At 34.2% G+C, this 23,175-nt stretch overlaps 1 protein-coding gene across 1 annotated transcript in view; it reads left to right on the forward strand.

Moving 5' to 3' along the window:
* LOC149776577 (kinesin-like protein KIF28) overlaps positions 1-15,711 on the forward strand; it is a 132,079-nt gene extending 116,368 nt beyond the window's left edge. Inside the window, exons 22-23 of the mRNA XM_089941058.1 lie at positions 4,731-4,841; positions 12,463-15,711. Coding sequence (XP_089797184.1) covers positions 4,731-4,841; positions 12,463-12,570 — 219 coding nt within the window. The 3' untranslated portion in view covers positions 12,571-15,711. The remainder of the gene's footprint in view (positions 1-4,730; positions 4,842-12,462) is intronic.
* Positions 15,712-23,175: the final 7,464 nt, after the last annotated feature.

Genomic DNA, 23,175 nt, shown 5'->3' on the forward strand with positions numbered 1-23,175 from the left:
TGGCGACCAGAAAGCCATGTTTAAGACAAAAGGGAAATAAGCTTCTAGAAAAGTGTTAATAATCACCACAGAAGAATAAAAAGGAGTACAACAACCATCACGCGAAAAATCTGTGTATAATGTCACTGCTTTTTGTTTTCTTGATGAGTCTGGTTCCCATAGTGGTGTTTAATAGTATCCTGCCAAATTGGGAGTCACAAAGCAGGGAACTAGACTAAATGTTGATACACCACCAAACAAGATTCCTTTTTTTTCAAAAACACGCAACATTTATTTCATGAGACAATCGTCAATGTCAAAACTCAATTTTGTATTGTTCAGTATTGATGTTGTGATTTGATTGGAAGTAATAATGAAACTTCTTATCGTCCTTGAGGATTTCTTTAAGTGCCAATTCAAGAATTCTCTGAAACTCGCTTGCCCACAATGGTCAGTATCTGTGAAATCAAGCTCTTTATATTATGAAGTATTCATTTTGCTTGGCTGCCTTGCTGTCTTTGATCACAGTTATGAAAGAGTTGGTTAATTTAAGGTAGTTTATGTTACATACACAATAACATTTATAACAGTGGTCAATTAATCAAATGAAGTGAGTTCACCTGACATACGACCGGGGCTGCTAGATTTTAAGTTTGTAAGATTTTCGTGCCTTTTACCTTTTCTTTTATTCCACTTCCTTTATTTGATTCAAAAGATATGATTAACGTGATAATACAAATGAGGCCAGCTTTTGTTGTTGTTCTTGTTGTTGTGGGGTTTAACGCCATTTTTCAGCACACGATAGGCTATACATGGTGGCCAGTATTAATGGTGGAGGAAGAACCCAGGAAAACCCCGGGAAGAACCACCGACCCACGAGAAGCTAAGCTACTGGCAAGCTCTCTCTCATACCCACATTGGCTGAAACCTAGACTCGAACCCACGCAGACAGAGGTGAGATGGCAGTGATCCGTAATGGAAAGTGCTTTAGACCACTCGGCCACTTGGGGCCCCAGGCCAGCTTTTAATTCAATGCAACAATACAACAAATAATTCCGCAAGTCAGTTATCAAAACATGGTCAGCACTTAATTAGGTTCTCAGAGAAACGCTCAGACATAGCTGTTACGAAAGATTGATGCATTTTACATTTAATTACAAGAGGACACATTGTATTTATAATGATTACACTTAAAAGAAACTAAAAGACAGAACTAGAACACAAATGTCAGTTGATAAAAAAATTATTTAATTTGTATCTATTTATTAAAGTACTGTCTCCAGTCAGCGTAAGTGACATTTTCACTGATCAAAATTTCCTTACATATTGTTAATTGCAGTGTACTAGGAATGTCGTTTGGAAAGAAAATGTACAAACTGTATGACCTTTTTTTAAATTTGATATTTCATAATGTTGATTAAAATTTCCAGGTCCTATCTGCCGTTTTTGACGATAAAACGAGCGATATATCAGAGTTTTCATTACCAATATTGATCGCGATTTTCTTCAAGTTCAACAAATAGGGATCAATTTTGGAGGGTATTTTTGGGTTTAAAAAATGGGATCCACGCCTGACACCGCGTTATAAGCGGGTTCGCAAGTTATCAGGGCGCAAGTTATCGAGGGAGTGGTGTATGTTAGATATTAAATGGGGTATTTTCTGGTTTTAAAGATGGTATCCACACCTAACCCATCATTATAAGTAGGTTTGCAAGTTATCAGGGCACGAGTTATCAAGGGAGTGGTATAGAAATAAGTTCAGTTCATGTAAATTTAAATTAAATATGTATATTGAAATTAAATATATTTTCTCACTTAATGGTATAGTGAATTTAAAGATCCAATGAACAATGGTCCTTTTTTCCAAGCTATGGGGCTTTTGTCCTAATTCCAATGAAAAATGGTCCTTCTTTTCAAGCTATGGGACTTCCTTCCCCAATCCATGCATTTAAAGCTCCAGTGAACAATAGTCCTTCTTTTCAAACTATGGGACTTCCCCAATCCATGAACTTAAAGATCCAATGAATAATGTCTTATTTTCAAGCTATGGGACTTCTTTCCCCAATTCCATTAGTCCTTCTTTTCATGCTATGGGACTTCCCCAATCCATCATTATAAAGATCCAATAAACAATAGTCCTTTTTTCAAGCTATGGGACTTCCTTCCCCAATCCATGCATGTAAAAATCCAGTGAACAAAAGTCCTTCTTTTCAAACTATGGGACTTCCTTTCCCAATCCATGAATGTAAAGATCCAGTGAACAATAGTCCTTCTTTTCAAGCTATGGGACTTACTTTCCCAGCCCACGAATTTGAGTAGCAAAGACAATGTTATATTTCATAACACCATGAAAATGTATGCCAACAAAGTAAATGAATTCACAGTAAAGATTGTACTTGTTTTAATATAACAGTACTTGGGTCCATTACCATATATGCTCACTTAGAAGTCAAATCCAACTGCAAACAACATAGAACATGATATGTGCCAGCAGGTCAATGTCTATGTTATTTGTTGTACTGATTGCTTATGATGACAGATCTCGGTCTATGCAGTTTGCATTGGACTTGACATGTAAGCAAGTATATATGGTATTTACTGAGACAAGATATAGCAAGAATGATCAAGAATCATATCATTTCATGCATGTATGTTGGCAACAGAGATAAAATCAAAATTCCAGTCAACAGATAGCAAGAAGTTCAGTTCATGTAAATTTAAATTAAATATATTTTTTGACTTAATGGTATTTGTGTAATTTGTCAACTCTATTGGAAACGAAAATAAGATATGCTTCAGGGTGTTTTCATTATTGTTATACCATCATAAACCAATTCAATTTCATTGGTTTCATTTTGGTCACATGGTGCATAGTGATAGTGAGCTATTTTCAGAATTGTGCTATAAAGAATGGTTTAATGAGGACAAGGTGTATTTGGGTTGGAGGAAATGGAAGAATTCAAACAAAACTCCCAAACTAAGTGTAACATTATACCCATTCAGATGCTGGAACCATCTTAAATTCTCAGATTTAAAAGACAGTGAAACTTCTTAAAACTGTGGGATATTTGGTTTACTATGGGTCTCAAAATCTTAGCTAACATGAGATGTAGTCAGTTATGTCCCCAGAGTTATAATGTGTATATTGATTGGTGCCTACTTTGTTATAATGATATTTTGATCTTGTTTCTGTTGTTACTTAAACAACACTAATTTTATGTAAATTTACATGATGAGATATGACTAGATAGTAAATGTGAAAGAACATTATTTCAAGATTGTTCATTTGTTGGTTTTCATGGCATTAATGTCCAATTTTTAAGGGCATGAGTTATTTAAAGTTTAAAAGTCATTTGCTGGAGAATTATTTAGGTGTGTAGAATCAGACATACGTGATTGGCAGTTAAGCAGATATCCATTGATCTGCACAATGACTGGCACAAATGTAAAAAATAGTGTCCACACTGGCCATGGCCTGTGCTGATACATGGGCTGGCCTTTGTTTTAATGCTTCATACATTGCCCAGCTATTTCTGGACCATTGTTCAAACTCATAAATGTGAACTGTCTTTTGCCAGCCATAAGAAATTTTTGTTGTATGGAGTTTATTTTAGTGTAATGATAAAATCTGGAACCAAAAGATGTATGTAAGTTTTTAGAATAGAGAGTTTTAGTTTGCTGTTTTTTTTATAAATATTTTAATTGAAGAAGGAAAAATTTGAGACCAAATAATGTTTTGGTTTCAAGAGGATTTCAGTTTAGTGGCATCACTTATTATAAACTTTCAGAAATGAATACTGCATACTGTGGTATTGTTCATTTATATTAATACATGTTTGCTTCATAATTTACTAATTTCATTAATAAAAATTGTTTGCCACCACTTTTTGGAACCTCCACCCCAACCCCCAACCCTGTCTTGATGCCTTCAGCAGCTGCTTAGTTTGCCTAGTGGCTAAACTGACCCAGCATCCCATGGTGGACTTGGTCCTTGATGAAAATTGTGCTGTTTTGACATATGTGACCACCAGAGCATCCATCTTGAAATTCTTATTGCTCCTTCTCCAAAATGGATGATCTAATGAACATGGTGTTTTTACTGCAGGTCTTCTTATGTCTGATTGATTCTAAATGAAAATGGTGCCGATCTGAGTGAAGAATATCAAAGTTGGATAAAATACTCAGCAGTTAAAAGCAAGAAACAGTCTTGTCTTGAATTCTAGGAAATTCTTTTTGCTCAGTATAGAGTCAGTCCCATTGAGGGACTTTAGTTTATTACTTTACCTGGCTGTAAGGCTAAGGAACCTTTTGATATGGCTTTGTGAACATCATTTGATGCCAATCAAACATGTGCTATTTTTCATCTTCTAAACTTTACCTCAAAAACTGCTTTCATCCTAAATCTCTTAACTACACGTCTACCATATTCCCAGAATCCCATTTTCATGGCACTCTACGATGTAATACAAGCTGTATCAATCACGTCTGTGATGAATGTTTGCCAGGTGATGAAATTAAATATACATTATTATTGACATAGACTTTCAGATGATGCTATATAAATTTGGACAAACATTTTGGTTTTATGGGGTTAGAGAGTGCAGTTATTGTTGTTGTTATTTTTTTCTCCTTGTGGTAATCAGAGCACCATTATCCATGCAACTATCAAGGGTCCTGGCCATGTGTATGAAAATGAATTTTGCATTGCATGATTCTTCTTCTCCAAAAGCAATATTCATTATGTCTTTCAGGACAAACAGGATAACAAGGAGACACAAGAGAAAAATGGAGCTGTAACCCCTGCTCCAGCTGCTGATACTGCTAAATATAAAAAACCCACAGCAGAGCCAGAGAAGAAAAAGGTATGACAGTACATAATATTTCGATTTAGCTCTCACATCCTTTTACTCCCATGAATTTTTAATTAGTGTTCCAACTCTCTTGGAAACATCCAACTCAGTACTTGCTACACCTTTGGTAAGCTCAAACACTTTCTTTATTTCTTCCTGTGGAAGAAGTGACATGTTATTGAATCTGCAATCATGCAGGGTCATCAGCAAGTTGGGAACATCATCTTCCTTTACTGTGTTTCCATCTTGATGGGTTTTTTTCTGTTTGATTATTTTTTATTATGGATTCTTCACTCACAGTGTGAGTGATCTTTTTTTCCTCAAGTATGCAAGAAGAGGCAACAGCAGACCAATTGATTGGCAGGTTTGTTGACAAATAGCAGCTGCTGCTGTTCTGAAGTCATGTTGAATACATGGACATCAGCAACTGATGCTGTTTTGAAGTCTTTCAGAATACAAGGTCATACAGTAACTGATGCTGTTTTGAATCATGTAGAATACAAGGACATACAACAACTGATGCTGTTTTGAAGTAATTTAGAATACAAGGACATACAGCAATTGATGCTGTTTTGAAGTCATTTAGAATACAAGGACATACAACAATTGATGCTGTTTTGAAGTCATTTAGAATACAAGGACATACAACAATTGATGCTGTTTTGAAGTCATTTAGAATACAAGGACATACAACAATTGATGCTGTTTTGAAGTCATTTAGAATACAAGGACACACAGCAATTGATGCTGTTTTGAAGTCATTTAGAATACAAGGACACACAGCAATTGATGCTGTTTTGAAGTCATGTAGAATACAAGGACATACAGCAATTGATGCTGTTTTGAAGTCATGTAGAATACAAGGACATACAGCAACTGATGCTGTTTTGAAGTCATGTAGAATACAAGGACATACAGCAATTGATGCTGTTTTGAAGTCATGTAGAATACAAGGACATACAGCAATTGATGCTGTTTTGAAGTCATGTAGAATACAAGGACATACAGCAATTGATGCTGTTTTGAAGTCATGTAGAATACAAGGACATACAGCAATTGATGCTGTTTTGAAGTCATGTAGAATACAAGGACATATATCAACTGATGCTGTTTTGAAGTCTTTCAAAATACAATGACATACAGCAACTGTTGCTGTTTCGAAATCTTTCGGAATACAAAGAATCTGTTGTGCAGTCTTGTCATCTTTCTCATCAAGAAGTCAGGATTTAGCTTCCCTCTTCAAATAAGGGTAAAGTATATGCTTTGATTACACATTTTTGTTGAATATATCTCCATTTTGTCAAACGTTGAGTTTCACCTGGTTTCACAATCAAGAATTTACTTGCACTTAGCCACATTCAGATGTTCTTGCTTCTCATCTAGGACATGGGAAGCTTATGGACATTTTCATCTAGGACATGAGAAGCTTATGGACATTTTCATCTAGGACATGAGAAGCTCATGGGCATTTTAATCTAGGACATGAGAAGCTTATGGACATTTTCATCTAGGACATGAGAAGCTCATGGGTGGCGCTCACCAGATAATATGTACTTTTGAGAGAGTGACGTATGTAAGGTGAAGTAGTTCGCATTTAAAACATGCACAGTGGAGAGAATGTTTGCATACCTCTATGCTACATTAATGTAATGTGGATGATATTTCTTTTGGATATTGTACTTTTGGAAATTTTACATGATTTAAGCACACTGCTAACTAAAATGACTGCTCCCTTGTGTTAAAAAATCAGTCTGAATTAGTCTAAAGTACACTATACATAGCAGCTATTAAAATAGGGAAAATGAATTTTGCCAGACTACACAATACCAGCTTCTGAAAGTGCAATGAATGAATTACCAAATATATAAAATGTAAAAAAAAGTTATCGGCTCTTTTTTATACAGTTTACCTCTGAAGTTCAGGAAGTGAAAATGACCAAGTAGAGCTAGCACTATTTTGAAAGGTGCACATTTGAAGTAAGGCCAAGCTGTATACTCTATAACCCATAGTACACCCATCAATCATACACCAAAATAAAGGGAATTAAAGGTTCTTTGCATTATACCTAAGATATACAAGGTCTTTTTTAAATAACCAGTATAACCAGTGAGGAAAGCCGGGGACATTCTTTTTCTTTAAAATCCTAACCCTATGCAAAATGTGAAACTGTATAGCGCCACCATGGGCATTTTAATCTAGGACAAGAGAAGCTTATGGACATTTTCATCTAGGACATGAGAAGCTCATGGGCATTTTAATCTAAGACATGAGAAGCTTATGGACATTTTCATCTAGGACATGAGAAGCTTATGGACAGTTTCATCTAGGACATGAGAAGCTTATGGACATTTTCATCAAGGACGTGAGAAGCTTATGGACATTTATATCTAGGACATGAGATGCTTATGGACAGTTTCATCTAGGACATGAGAAGTTTATGGACATCTTCATCAAGGACATGAAATCTTTTGGACAGTTTCATCTAGGACATGAGAAGCTTATGGACAGTTTCATCTAGGACATGAGAAGCTTATGGACAATTTCATCTAGGACATGAGAAGCTCATGGACAGTTTCATCTAGGACATGAGAAGCTTATGGACAGTTTCATCTAGGACATGAGAAGCTTATAGACATTTTCATCTAGGGCAGGAGAAGCTTATAGACATTTTCATCTAGGGCAGGAGAAGCTTATGGACATTTTCATCTAGGACATGAGAAGCTTATGGACATTTTCATCTAGGACATGGAAAGCTTATGGACAGTTTCATCTAGGACATGAGAAGCTTATAGACATTTTCATCTAGGGCAGGAGAAGCTTATAGACATTTTTATCTAGGGCAGGAGAAGCTTATAGACATTTTCATCTAGGGCATGAGAAACTCATGGGCATTTTCAAAAGCACTTTACAATTGCACAAAATTTGTCTCCTACAGCATGGAGATTTAGAATTGGTGCAGATTTGCCACTTTTACTCAAGACTGCTTTTACTGCAAGGTTGAGTGTGTGGGCACCTAACCATCTCCAGGATATACATTTTGAGCTTTGGCAAACTATGCATTGTCAGGTAATGCCAGTAAATTCTGGAAGATTCCACTCAGCAGATAAATCTTCTAAGGCTGCAGCAATATTTGTACAAAAATGGAATAGTCCTGCTTCTCAGACTCAGATATGCACCAGGAATCACCAAGGCCATGGGTCAATGGGTTTCTCAATTTCTTCTCCCATTTTCAGTAAAATAATAGGCAGTCACTCTTAAATACTCCCAGTTTGGGGAAGAAAAGTCTAAAAGTATGCTGTTATGCTGACAGCCATTTGGTCCTTAAGGGGCTGTTCAACTTCAGTCCTAACCATAGTACAAACTGTGGGGAAGTAGGGTCCTAATGAACCAGGTGTCTGATGGAAGTTTAAAACTGGCTTCAGATATATGTAATCTTAGTCTAATGCATCATGCTTCACAGTTGACAGTTGGTACTTTACTAAATGGTAAACCCCTACTATATTAAGTTGAGAGGCTCTCGAGAAATGAAATGCCATTGTTTTCACCTATTTAACACTGTCACTAGCGTTGACAGATTTTGCTTGCAGTTCCAATTTTTAGCATACTGCATGGTTTCAGTAGTATGTTTCTTGGATAGATGAGCAATGAGTCAAGTGGTGTTTACAGTATATCATTATTCAGTATTACAGTGTAACTTGGCAAATATCTTTGTCCATTGGTATTTTTCCTTCAGTTTTTCTGAAGCCAAAATGATTTCAGACATATTTCCCAAGAAAATCATACAGTTCTTTGGCCAAGACAAACTGAATAATATGGGTGCTAACTGTTTAGCCATTATATCAACAAACTAAAAAATCTGTTGCATTTTAGATTGTACACTACACAAAATCTTATCAACATCAAATCTTTTGGCTGAATTCTATGGATTTAAATATTCTGAGTCTTGGAACAAATGGTCACATTATTTTAATTCTGATTTTACAAATAAACATGATTTTCTTTGTTAAGAGTTTTAAAAGGTTAAGATTTTTGCAGGTTTTTAGTGCATATCACATGGTAGAGAGAACAACAGAGCTAGATACTTAATATGCAGCATGGTTGTTAACCATGTTTATTGGTGTCCATGTCAGGCTGTAGTTTTCACCAGTTAGCTACGTTGTAGTTGAATGTGATCAAGGACAGATTACTCTGAAATCGGTTCTATTGGCAGGGTATCCATTTTTGTTGTGACAGCTTTGGTGGAAGCTTCACATTGCTGTCACTTCATTGCTTGTATGACTGTCCAGCCATATGTCCATCTGTATCACTGTCCAGTCATATGTTCATCTGTATGATTGTCCAGCCATGTGTCCATCTGTATCATTTTCCATTCATATGTGCATCTTTACAGCTTTCCATCTATATGTGCATCTGTGTGACTGTCCAGCCATGTCCATGTGTATTACTGTCCATCAATCTGTGCTTCTGTATTACTCAAGAGCTATATGTCCATCTGTACAACCATCCATCTAATTGTGCATTTGTACAACTGTCCATTCATCTCAGCATCTGTATGACAAAACATCCATATGTCCATTTGCATGTCCAAATATACATCTGTCCACACATTAGATTGACCTCAGTGGTAAAGTTTTTAGTCTGTGTCTTAAATAAAGATGATTACATGTTTATTTGTTTTGTTGATATATCATGATATGTACAACACCAATTTACCAAAAGTACTGGGATGGGGACAGGCTTTTTTGTGCCGACCTTGGCAAGCTTTTTGTACATTTTTTGGTTGCTATAAAAACTCAGCACACAGTTATCTGTATCTTAAAACCCTTCCCTTTAAATAAAATATAAAATAAAATAAATATATAACCAGAGGAATAGATCATTGGGGTGGGTGGGGGTGGGCCATGAAAATAGTTACAGTATAAAGACCATTCATCAGTGTTACTAAAAGCATTTGCAGAAATGTCAAAGAGGAAGTTTGTTGAAATTGATATCTTTTGTTACTTAATAGCAATTATTATTGTGTTCTGTTAGGACTGTTCCATTAAACTAGAAAGCCATTTTTTATTAAATGCCAGGGTACTCTGATTACTCAGAGACTTCATAAGAAAATTATTTAAAATCCTAAACTGTATCTATACTTGACTAATCCACATTAAAAGTGCCTCCCCTAGGTCCCAAGTATGTTTTACTGGAACAACCCTCATCAGAAGGTTTGTATATTAATTTACTTTCTGCACAAAATGTCCAGTATGTCTGCAGATTCATTTTTTTTATTTCAGAGTCCAGTTAGAAACTATGTGGACCAAGTGCCATGCTATCTATAAATTGTACACGATATATCCACTTATGAGAAATGAGCGATGAAAAACATGAAACAAAATACCAAATATACATGTGTACAAGTCTGATCTAACTACAAACTGCATAAACCCACAACTTCCATTGTATAATGTGAAACAAAATACCAAATATACATGTGTACAAGTCTGATCTAAATACAAACTGCATAGACCCACAACTTCCATTGCATAATGTGAAACAAAATAACAAATATACATGTGTACAAGTCTGATCTAACTACAAACTGCATAGACCCACAACTTTCATTGCATAATGTGAAACAAAATACCAAATATACATGTGTACAAGTCTGATCTAACTACAAACTGCATAGACCCACAACTTCCATTGCATAATGTGAAACAAAATACCAAATATACATGTGTACAAGTCTGATCTAACTACAAACTGCATAGACCCACAACTTCCATTGCATAATGTGAAACAAAATACCAAATATACATGTGTACAAGTCTGATCTAACATCAAACTGCATAAACCCACAACTTCCATTGCATAATGTGAAACAAAATACCCAATATACATGTGTACAAGTCTAATCTAACTACAAACTGCATAAACCCACAACTTCCATTGTATAATGTGAAACAAAATAAATATACATGTGTACAAGTCTGATCTAACTACAAACTGCATAGACCCGCAACTTCCATTGCATAATGTGAAACAAAATACCAAATATACATGTGTACAGGTCTGATCTAAATACAAACTGCATAGACCCACAACTTCCATTGTATAATGTGAAACAAAATAACAAATATACATGTGTACAAGTCTGATCTAACTACAAACTGCATAGACCCACAACTTCCATTGCATAATGTGAAACAAAATAACAAATATACATGTACACAAGTCTAATCTAACTACAAACTGCATAAACCCACAACTTCCATTGCATAATGTGAAAAAAAATACCAAATATACATGTGTACAAGTCTGATCTAACTACAAACTGCATAGACCCACAACTTCCATTGCATAATGTGAAACAAAATACCAAATATACATGTGTACAAGTCTGATCTAACTACAAACTGCATAGACCCAAAACTTCTGTTGCATAATGTGCCTGCAGATCTAGGTCCAGATCATTAAGAGTATTTAGTAGAACAAACAATATACACCCTGTTCTACCAGCAGATTACAATGTAACCGTAACAGATATTAATTTTAAACAAATGACACTACTGGCACATGCCATGTATTGTCAACAGCTTGTGGTTCCAGTTTTGGCAATCAGAATTTGATAGTATTCTGGTTGCTGTTGTTGTTGTGGTGGGGTTTAATGCCATTTTTCAGTACACGATAGGCTATGCATGGCGGCCAGTATTAATGGTGGAGGAAGAACCCGGGAAAACTCCAGGAAGAACCACCGACCCATGAGAAGCTACTGGCAAACTTTCTCACATACTCACATTGGCCGAATCCTAAACTCGAACCACGCAGACAGAGGTGAGATGACAGTGATCTGTAATGGAGAGCACTTTAGACCACTCAGCCACTCTGGGCCCCAATAGTATTCTGGCTGGAATGTTTAACAAAATTTTCAGCACATGTAATATCATGATCTAGAATTGGAAAATCATTGCCGAGTTATATAATTTCCTTGAGATTAGTGTAATTTGAGACAGTGACTCCCTTAAAATCATTGCTGCTCACCAGACTCATTAGTCTCATAAGTCTGTCCTGCAGACCAGGTCTCATGTTAGTGTCAAATTTGCATGCTTATCATAGTTCATGATATGTATGGCTGAATAAAGTGCATTTATATCAAAGCTGGCCTGCCATAGTAAATGAGTTTGACACCCCTGACCTAAATAAATCTCCTGCACTTTGACAACTTTGTGCTGATGGCATATGAACAATCCTGATAAATGAATCTCAGCTGACAGCCAGCATGAAGTCAGATGCTTCACACCAGCTGGAACTGCCTTGATGACCCACTAGATTGGCCCCAGAGAAAGATCCCAGTAACCCAGGTTTAATTCTTGTTACTTTGGAAGGCACTTTAATATGACACCGTTTGATGTAAGACGTCAGTCTTTTTTGCATATTATGAGTCATCAATAATTTTTTATCCTGTAAAATAACTTTTACAGTTGCGTTGAAAAAAATTTTATATCATGTAGTAGCTGATGGGGTACCTGGATTTGCAAAGACTTTGCAATGTGATACATGCAGTCCCCAGGTTTTGTGCATGAGATTTGCTGAACCCTTAGATGGATTATAGCAGAATATCAGTAAATACATATGTTCCTTATTTCAGGTTGAAGAGGTTGGGGCCGTGCGTGAAGACAAAAAGCCAGCAAGAAAACCAGTTAGTCATGATAATGGAGGTGAAGCAGGAGGATCACAGTCCTGCTCAATTCTGTAGACCTTCACTTGTGATATCTCCCTGAGGAGCCATGAGTCTCATGTATTATTATTCAATTCTGTAGACCTTCATGTGTGATATCTCCCTGAGGAGCCATGAGTCTCATGTATTATTATTCAATCTCCTGGTTTTGCTGGTTAGGAGGTGTTATGTTCTGGGTCCTGAGTAACCTGACTACAAGTTATTCATTATTTGAGTGGTCTGCACCATGCTTTAATAATCAGTAAAGTAAGTTTTATTTAAAAGAGGAATTGTTGTGCAATTTCAAGATTTTTATGAATTTTTGCCAATTGTAGTAATTAATGATTAAAAATTGTTGTGTTAGTACTTGTATAGTGTTAAGTATCGACTTTGCATCCTAAAAGATTCTGAAATTCCTGGCATTTTATTTTGGCCTCATCATTAAAAAATGCTTATTCTGCTCAATTTTAGCAACCTAACATTTTCAAAAGCCTTCAAGTTTAAAAGTCTTCATCAGGAATTTGCTAACAGAAAAATAAAAGAAACTACTTTCTACTATTATTTGAATCTCATCCAATTCACACTATTCCACTGACAAAAAAAAGGGCCTAGCTCATTGTAGGATTGACGGGTATTTTTAACTTACCTCGGTTAAATGAAACTGTTCTGTCTCATAGGGTAAGTTCTGAATTCAAGAACCTACTCAACTCAGATTCTCAAAAACTGACAGGTTTCTACCTGGGAACTCTACTTCACTGCCTCTGGGTCAGTGGATAGTTAAAGCCAGGTAGCTGAAAATCCTAGAGAAAATCTTGCAGACAATCATTGGCCATTTGACCTATCATTTGACTGGTTATTGTAAACACAGGATATTGTTAATAAATGTAACAGCTACCTGCCATAAAATTCGAGTTTCAAGTGGGTTCACAGGTTGTGTCATGAATCTATTGTCAGTTATTCTAGATCGCACAAAAACAGGGTTATATATTGACCAGTGGTATATGCTAGTATTAATTCTTATCCTTTTACTTTTCAATTTTTACATGCAAGTATTTCAACCAGTTTTCTTATTAATTTGAAAAAGAGAATTCTACTCATAAATTGCCCATTTTCTAAAATTATAGTTGGATTCTTCATAAATATTTTGCCATGACTTCCTCATCATTGTAGATATATTTAGATGTGTAAGCCAAGTTGTACAGGTTTTTTGTGTGTATTTTGTTGGTTTTAATGGCATTTGTAAGATATCATTGACTACATCATGATGAGGAAATGGGAACTTGATGCCTATCCCAAAAACACAATGTGGTGGCTGACTTGGGTCCAAATTTTTGTTGTTTTTATTGATTACACTTTAAGTAAGTAATCACATGTAAGAATTGAAACAAACTTTTCAAAAGATCCAAGATGTTACAAATTCAGTTACAGGTGAAGCCTGATTGAATGTTTGTATTACAGTCACATGATTACACTGTTTTACATTATGTCTATATTGTGATTTCTGATTGAATGTTTGTATTACAGTAACATGATTACACTGTTTTACATTATGTCTGTATTGTGATTTTTTTGATACAAGACCTGATCACAACAGCATACTTTCCTTTTATTGTGATAAGCAATTGTACTCAATGTTTTTATAAACCAAGAATGTATTCCATGAGTTTTGTGACTTTTATCTGTAATTATATATTTAAAGGGTTTTGTTTCTTTTGTTTGCTATTTCTTCCCCATATATCATCTCATGTTAGATTTTGCGTGGCTCAGTCATCTAGAGTAATTAATTTCAATTGCCCTAGAAAGAAAAGAAAAAAGTTATACTCATTACTCATTCTGTTACCATGGTTACCAGGAATACATAAAAAAAATTTAAGCAGTCATTTTTGCATTGTGTGTTATGCATTCAGTGTTTGTTGTGTTTTTTTCAAAATCAGAATTTATTCATTCTTCATGCTTGCAATTGATGGAAACTTTCATTATGTAAAATAATGAATTTCTTATGAAATTGGTCATTTTCAACCAATGTCATTGAGATAATTTGACCATAAAGTGTAAACTTCTTGAGAGGGAGAGTGTTAAAGTATGAATGACATTCTCCATATGTGGTATTGCTAGAAAGAAACTAAGTGGATGAGATTTAAGTGTACCACACATAACGCACATTTTGTTGTTGGCAGAATATTTGATGAGTAATGTTTGTAAGCAGTCAAAATTTCCTAGTAATTGTTGATCCCACAAAAGCAGTGTACCTGGTTAAATATTAGTCATGGAAAAATGGATCCAGATTACTGATAATTTCATTTTCAATTGAAACTTAGTTTATTCAAACATGAAGTAGGCGAAGCTTTTATATTTTTGTTTTTATTTTGCATTTAAAAATATTATGAGAAGTAGAAGTACAAATGCAAACTGTCATGATACAGTGGTGACTAAAATATAAATGGCATTGTTTAAATGACATGGAATATTAGCCCTAAGCGGATGGATAAATAGAAATGTCCAAATTAGCATGTGTGTTATTCTTTTAGTCAATAACAGTCATATTTGTACTCATAGTTGTCATTATTAATTTCTGCATGTCAAGAACGGTACATGTCAGTGTCTGAAAGCTGAAACCTCAAACTTATGTAGCCCAAAATTGAAACCATGCAGAAGTGTACTTAATACAGGTGCTCCCAAAACTAAAAGGGGTACCTGAAATCTCTAGAAAACATTTGTAACCACGACAAAATTTTCTATTAAAAAAACTGCTTTTTAGGGTATTTGATTACTATTTTACAGGAAAATTTTTTGTTAATTGTAATTTTGTAGAAAGAACAGTTAGAAGTTTACCAAAATGTGAGTTTATAACTTCAATATTATATTAACAAAATTTTAATGACATTTTATACATTTTTTTGCCCTCATCTTTTAGAGGCTCAGGATTTTCTTTGCTTTCTCTTGCTCAAATTACATTTTAATGTACAGGGAACAAAATATCCAGTTAATCATATTTTTCAGTCTATATTGTCACAGGTATTCCATCCATGTATTTTTTGTGGGATTTTTTCTTAATTTCTAGTGGCACAATATGCAATGGTATAGAATGTACAATTAACATATATAATACAACTGATTTGTCAGTTTTACTTATGAAATCATGTACCTTTTACTTTGTGTGTGTGTGTGTGTGTGTGTGTGTGTGTGTGTGTGTATGTATGTGTGTGTGTATATATATATATATATATATATATATATATATATATATATATATATATATATATATATATATATATGTGTGTGTGTGTGTGTGACTTTTTTAATATTTATATCTTTAAACAGATACATTTATAAAGGTCAGTATTTGTTGTCAGTAAAATAACAGGCAAACCAGACTTTTTTTTTCTTAAGATATTTTCCTTAAAAAAAAATTGACTTTAAATATAAAATGAGTATAATACATAATGTGGATGCATACTTGACTTCAAAATACAATTAGTATAATACAGAATGTGGATGGCTAATTGACTTTAAAATACAATTAGTATAATACATAATGTGGATGGCTAGTTGACTTTAAAATACAATTAGTATAATACATCATGTGGATGCATAATTGACTTTAAAATACAATTAGGATAATACATAATGTGGATGGCTAATTGACTTTAAAATACAATTAGTATAATACATAATGTGGATGCATAATTGACTTTAAAATACAATTAGTATGATACATAATGTGGATGGCTAATTGACTTTAAAATGCAATTAGTATAATACATAATGTGGATGCATAATTGACTTTAAAATACAATTAGTATAATACATAATGTGGATGCATAATTGACTTCAAAATACAATTAGTATAATACAGAATGTGGATGGCTAATTGACTTTAAAATGCAATTAGTATAATACATAATGTGGATGGCTAATTGACTTTAAAATACAGTTAGTATAATACATAATGTAGATGCATAATTGACTTTAAAATACAATTAGTATAATACAGAATGTGGATGGCTAATTGACTTTAAAATGCAATTAGTATAATACATAATGTGGATGGCTAATTTACTTTAAAATGCAATTAGTATAATACATAATGTGGATGCATAATTGACTTTAAAATACAATTAGTATAATACAGAATGTGGATGCATAATTGACTTTAAAATACAATTAGTATAATACATAATGTGGATGCATAATTGACTTTAAAATACAATTAGTATAATACATAATGTCGAAGGCTAATTGACTTTAAAATAAAATTAGTATAATACATAATGTGGATGCATAAATAATTAGAACCAATTGTACAAGAATGTTAAATTAAGTTTTCTAATCATATTCACTTTTCAGATGGCCACTTATTCTTTCAATGTTTTAAGCATTTTCTTAATTTTGGTTCCACTGTCATCCTGGTAAATTTCAGTGATATAAGTATTCCTAATGTATTATGTCCAAATTTTTTGTTTTGAGCTGGAGCTTTGTAATCCAAAGTTTTGAGAATAACTGTAATGTTGGCGTTGTTAGAATTGTATCTGATGCCCTTTGACTTCACAAGGTTTGCTCTTCTCTATAAAAAGAAAGAAGATTTACATCACTTTAGGGATTGATTATTTCATTGGGGGGGAAGGGAAATAATTTTTTCAAGCTTTATAGGGTAATACATGAGTAATAAATGCCTCTGGTGCGTACAAGTGTTAACACAGTTAATTTCTAAACACAAATCAACAGTGTAAACATGAGTATGTGCTTATTATTGTCTTTCAATCATTCTAACTCATAGTTAAAATTGTCCTGTAAAGCATGGGTTGTTTAATAGCTGGTATTTTAACTTGATTAAGATAACCAATTTTAGAAGTCTTTGAAATTTCCTTTGAGAAAACTCTCTAGACTCAACATCTGTACTCACTCAAGTCAAATGCAAACAACAAGGATCATGATCTGCCATAGCATAATGTGTCTGCAGATCAGGCTCTGTGTTGTTTATTCTACTTATCACTCCTATCAAACTGCACAGACCCAGATCTGTCAGTGCATAATGCGCCAGCAGATCTTATTCTGTGCAGTTTGCAGTTGGTCTCGTCTTATAAGCAAGGACAGATGGTATATGAACCATGTATCAGACTTAATATGTACTGCCTGTTGTAGTATATTGCATGCCGAAGGGCACTTTGTAGCCAAACAATGGAGTTATTCAGTTTGACATCACAAAATACCTTAGTGTCTCACTATAACTCATGATCCATAGTACAAAACATCAGTATATTCATGAATCACACACCATAATGGGTGAAATTTTGTTGTTGAAAAAAGTTCTATTTGATTTATTAATTATTACACCACGCACCTCATCATTGTTGATTTCAGATGCAAGATACGTCTGCACCAAAATGTGGATTTTGAAAAAGCATGCCAGTTATGACATGACCTTGCTTGTAATTAAGATCAGTTAGGTCATGCCAATACCTATGGGTCCACTGACCAATGCCATTGTTGGCAAAGGTGTGAGGCATCACACGATTCAGAAATTCTAGATGCTTGTTGAACATTTAAGGTCTAAAGCCTGTCTCCTGGCCAACTGGCACTTTGTATCATATTACTAATTCAAATCATGATAAAATCAAATTTGCAGTATACACAAAAAACATTTGTGCTAATTCCCAGGAGGCAATTGTCAACATAAAACACGATTTTATATGATGTAAGATGCTGATGAGTAGGTTTATGACCAGGCCAGGCTGTAAAAACCACAGTACACTGCCATGACTCCCATGAACAGGTGTTTTGAGATGTCTCTATCTAATTAAGATCAGTTGTAAAGCTGTTGTGCAGTAGAATCTCAAGAGTGTTGAAAGGAGCTAATCTTAACAAAACACATTATACATTGGTTTTAGTTTAAAAATATACTTTTTGGTCCAATAGTACTTTTGTAGAACTGGTATCATAAATCTGTCTTAATATTTACAGCCAAAAGAACCCAGTGATGTCTACCTGTTGTCACTCCATGTTTTTTCATGCACTCTGCGGTATCAAGATATTGTTGTATTAGGAAAAGTAATTGCAATGGAATCTGTCTAGAATGGTCATTGAAGAAATAAAAACAATTAGGCAGATCTAATAGCAAGTCAGAATACTCTGTCACATCTAACTTAAGGAAACACTGCATACCTGAATTTGCATCCGTAAGCTACAAGAATTGAGAATACTGAATTAAACGGATCACCATACATCAGTAATGTCCTTTCTGTTGTAAACAGAAATTCTGTGACTTCATGACATAGTCCTTGTACATCTATTTACTATTCATCTCCTATCTATCTACTATTCAGTTGACCAAAACAATATTGTGAACCATGAAATAAAATATTTATTGTCTGAAACAAATTTTGGTGTCTAAATAAAGTGAATGTAGAGATTACAACTGATACATAAGAAAGACTTGTAATTGTTGGTTGTCCACCCATGAGAAGTTTATATTTTCTTTTCGCCAAAACTGTAGTTTTCTTATTATTGGGAAATCAAAACAACAGTCACTTTTTACCAGCAGCTGAAACACTTTGTTAGAGGTTCGGGTTCTGTTTTTCATTAGCATGTATTTTTAAACACGATCAATTTTCTTTATACCATTATGAATCGTTATGAAGTTAAGACCATTCATTCAGGTACAGTCACTTGCCATTAGCAGCATCATGGTCAAGGTCGCAAGGTTTAAAAACAGTGTTTCAAGCATGGAATCACCATGGATACTGGCCATCTTCCTTCTTTTTATACCTGATGTTTAACTGACTTTGAATTATCAGTATATAGTGCAATCTGTTGATATCAAACTTGAATGTAAGAAATTTCCAGGATGTTGCAAAATTTAAATTTCTTTCAAAATTTGCCATTTTACTGCCATTATCAACCATTGAAGTTCTTGAAAAAGGTTTTATTTGTCCTTAGAAGTTAATAATAATTCTATATTATATATTTAATACAATTTATACACAAATAGTTTAGGGGTTTTTCTTGCATAATTCATTTATATTTTTTTCTTCACTTTGTTCATGATTCAGGTATACATGTCTTTGATGTTATGTTAAATCAATCCGTCCTTTTCTCTTTGCAGAAATGTTTTTACATGTGATATGTCTCAGTAAAAACAAAATTTTGTGGAACACAATGTCTGACATGCCGTTTTCAGAGTTATTGGTTTATACACAATCTTGAACACGGAGATGATACTAGTGTTGTTGCTGCCAACATCAGCATCACCAGTGTCATGCACTTTCCTCTAAAAACAAAACTTATTTTAAATGCAATAAACATTTAAACTTCATGCACAGATTTTCAAAGTACAAAATTAAAAATTTTAAATATATCAAAATATTGTGTGTATTTTCTCTGTATCCTTGAAATACTGTATGTACTCGCTTATAGGATGAGTCCAACGGCAAACTGCACAGACTGAGATCTTCTGTTGCATAATGTGATAGCAGACCTGGGTCTGTACAGTTTGTTAGGAGTAATCAGTAGAACAAAACAACATAGAGCCTTATCTGCAGGTGCATTATGCAGTTTGCTGTTGGATTCTACTTATAAGCAAATAGACACAGTATGTTCTTTAATATTATCAGGTGATAATTATCATTTGGTTAGTATCATGCTGTAACATTGCAATACATTCCAAATGAATTATTTTTAAATAAATAGTTGGTTATTAATTAATCAGTTAACTAATAACAAAAATTTACTTGTATGTCATTTTTTAGATGATTATGTTACTTTCATGGTTAGAATAAAATGTTTATCGCTTTCTTGTTACATGTGCCATATTCATTTAAAAAAGTAATTAGCAAGTATTTTAAATATGGACATTTTATGTGGGGTATTTATTATGCATGTATTTCAGTTTTTCTGTTTTGTTTCTTTCCTTTATACATGGAATCTATGTATTTCTCTGATAATGCATTGATGATTTCAGTAAACTGTTTATAAATAAAATGGCTGGGTCCAAAATAATTGTGTACTCTTATTTACATAAACTGGGCAAAAAGTGAATATAGATTGAAGCCTTTTTGTTCTTTTTAATTTTTTAACTTAATTTCAATAAAGCTTTAACCTATAGAATGACAATATGTATTTCATATTTGTACTGGGTACATGTAAATTAAGAAACTATGTTGGGCATATTTACATACTGATGATAACGGCATAATATGTTGGGCATACTTGTATGGATGACTAGATGAGTCAGGTATAGTCTGTTGGGTGTACTTGTATGGATGACTAGATGGTCCAGGTATAGTCTGTTCAGCACACCTGTATAGATGACTAGATGATCAGGTTATATTCTGCATACATGTATAAATGACTAGATAAATGACTAGCTGATGAGGGTATAGTGTGTTGGACATAGTCTGTTGAGTGTACTTTTATAGATAACTAGATAAAGGAAAGGGTATAGTCTCTTGGGTGTACTTGTATAGATGTATAGATAAAGGACTAGATGATAAGGGTATAGTCTGTTGTGTGCATTTGTATAGATGACCAGATGGGAAGGGTATAGGTTGTTGGGTGTATTTGTATAGATGACTAGATGGGAAGGGTATAGGTTGTTGAGTGTATTTGTATAGATGACTAGATAAATGACTCAATGATAAGGGTATGGTATTTTGGGGTTATTTATATAGATGGCTAGATAAAAAGGGTATAGTCTGTTGAGTGTACTTGTATAGATGGCTAGATGATAAGGGTATAGTCTGTTGGGTATACTCCTATAGTTAAAGGACTAGATAAAGGTATAGTCTGTTGGGTGTAATTGTATAGATGGCTGGATCATAAGGGTATAGTCTCCTGAGTGTACTTGTATAGATAAAGGACTAGATGATAAGTGTATGGTATAGGCTGTTGGGTGCATTTGTATAGATGATCAGATGATACGGGTATAGGCTGTTGGGTGCATTTGTATAGATGACTAGATGATAAGGGTATAGTCTGTTGGGTGCATTTGTATAGATGACAAGATGATAAGGGTATAGGCTGTTGGGTGCATTTGTATAGATGACTAGATAAATGACTTGATGGTAAGGGTTTGGTATTTTGGGGGCATTTATATAGATGGCTAGATGATAAGGGTATAGTCTGTTGGGTATTTGTTTCAATGGCTAAATGATAAGGGTATAGTCTGTTGAGTGTACTTGTATAGATGACTAGATGATAAGGGTATAGTCTGTTGGGTGTACTTGTACAGATGACTAGATGATAAGGGTATAGTCTGTTGAGTGTACTTGTATAGATGACTAGATGATAAGGGTATAGTCTGTTGAGTGTACTTGTATAGATGACTAGATGATAAGGGTATAGTCTGTTGAGTGTACTTGTATAGATGACTAGATGATAAGGGTATAGTCTGTTGAGTGTACTTGTATAGATGACTAGATGATAAGGTATAGTCTGTTGAGTGTACTTGTATAGATGACTAGATGATAAGGGTATAGTCTGTTGAGTGTACTTGTATAGATGACTAGATGATAAGGGTATAGTCTGTTGAGTGTACTTGTATAGATGACTAGATGATAAGGGTATAGTCTGTTGAGTGTACTTGTATAGATGACTAGATGATAAGGTATAGTCTGTTGAGTGTACTTGTATAGATGACTAGATGATAAGGGTATAGTCTGTTGAGTGTACTTGTATAGATGACTAGATGATAAGGGTATAGTCTGTTGAGTGTACTTTTATAGATGACTAGATGATAAGGGTATAGTCTGTTGAGTGTACTTGTATAGATGACTAGATGATAAGGGTATAGTCTGTTGAGTGTACTTGTATAGATGGCTAGATGATAAGGGTATAGTCTGTTGGGTATTTGTTTCAGTGGCTAGATGATAAGGGTATAGTCTGTTGAGTGTACTCATATAGATGGCTAGATGATAAGGGTATAGTCTGTTGGGTATTTGTTTCAATGGCTAAATGATAAGGGTATAGTCTGTTGAGTGTACTTGTATGGATGGCTAGATGATAAGGGTATAGTCTGATGGGTGTACTTGTACAGATGTATAAAGGACTAGATTTATAGCTGTACTGGTCAAATGCTGTAAGACCTCTGTCCATTAGCACAAGTTTATTACCACTGCTGCTCTTAAGCTACTTGGAGGATTCCCATGAAATTTGCACAACTTCATCCCATGCTTTAGTTGGTCCAAGATGATAATGGTGTGACTCAGTCATTGAATATGGCCATCACAACATCCCTCTTAAATATTTTATCCTTACTCCTCCTCAATGGATGGTCATATCAGCATGGTAGTTTCACCAAAGACTGTTGTTGGTCCTAAATGAAAATGGCACCAAGCTTTTATCCAATATGCTGATTTAAAAATCTTGTTGCTCAAGAATGATCTGAGATGGCTTGAACACTTAGCAGTTAAAAAAAAAAATAGTCATATTTAGATTTCCATTCAATTCTATTTGGACAGTATAATGTCAGTCCATTTAAGGGACTCTTGTTAAACCTAACAATTTAAAATGTCTTTTCTTTGCTATCATTTTGGTATGCATCTAATACAACTATTTGTCAAAGGGAACTAACAGCCAATAACAGGGATTACCCAGTCTAAAAATAGTAACCATGTGCTTTCAGTGCATGAATTGGTGCAATAGCAAGGC

Source organism: Sinohyriopsis cumingii, chromosome 18 (genome assembly GCF_028554795.1).
Source record: "Sinohyriopsis cumingii isolate HCF-2022 chromosome 18, ASM2855479v2, whole genome shotgun sequence".
In the NCBI taxonomy this organism is placed as follows: domain Eukaryota; kingdom Metazoa; phylum Mollusca; class Bivalvia; order Unionida; family Unionidae; genus Sinohyriopsis; species Sinohyriopsis cumingii.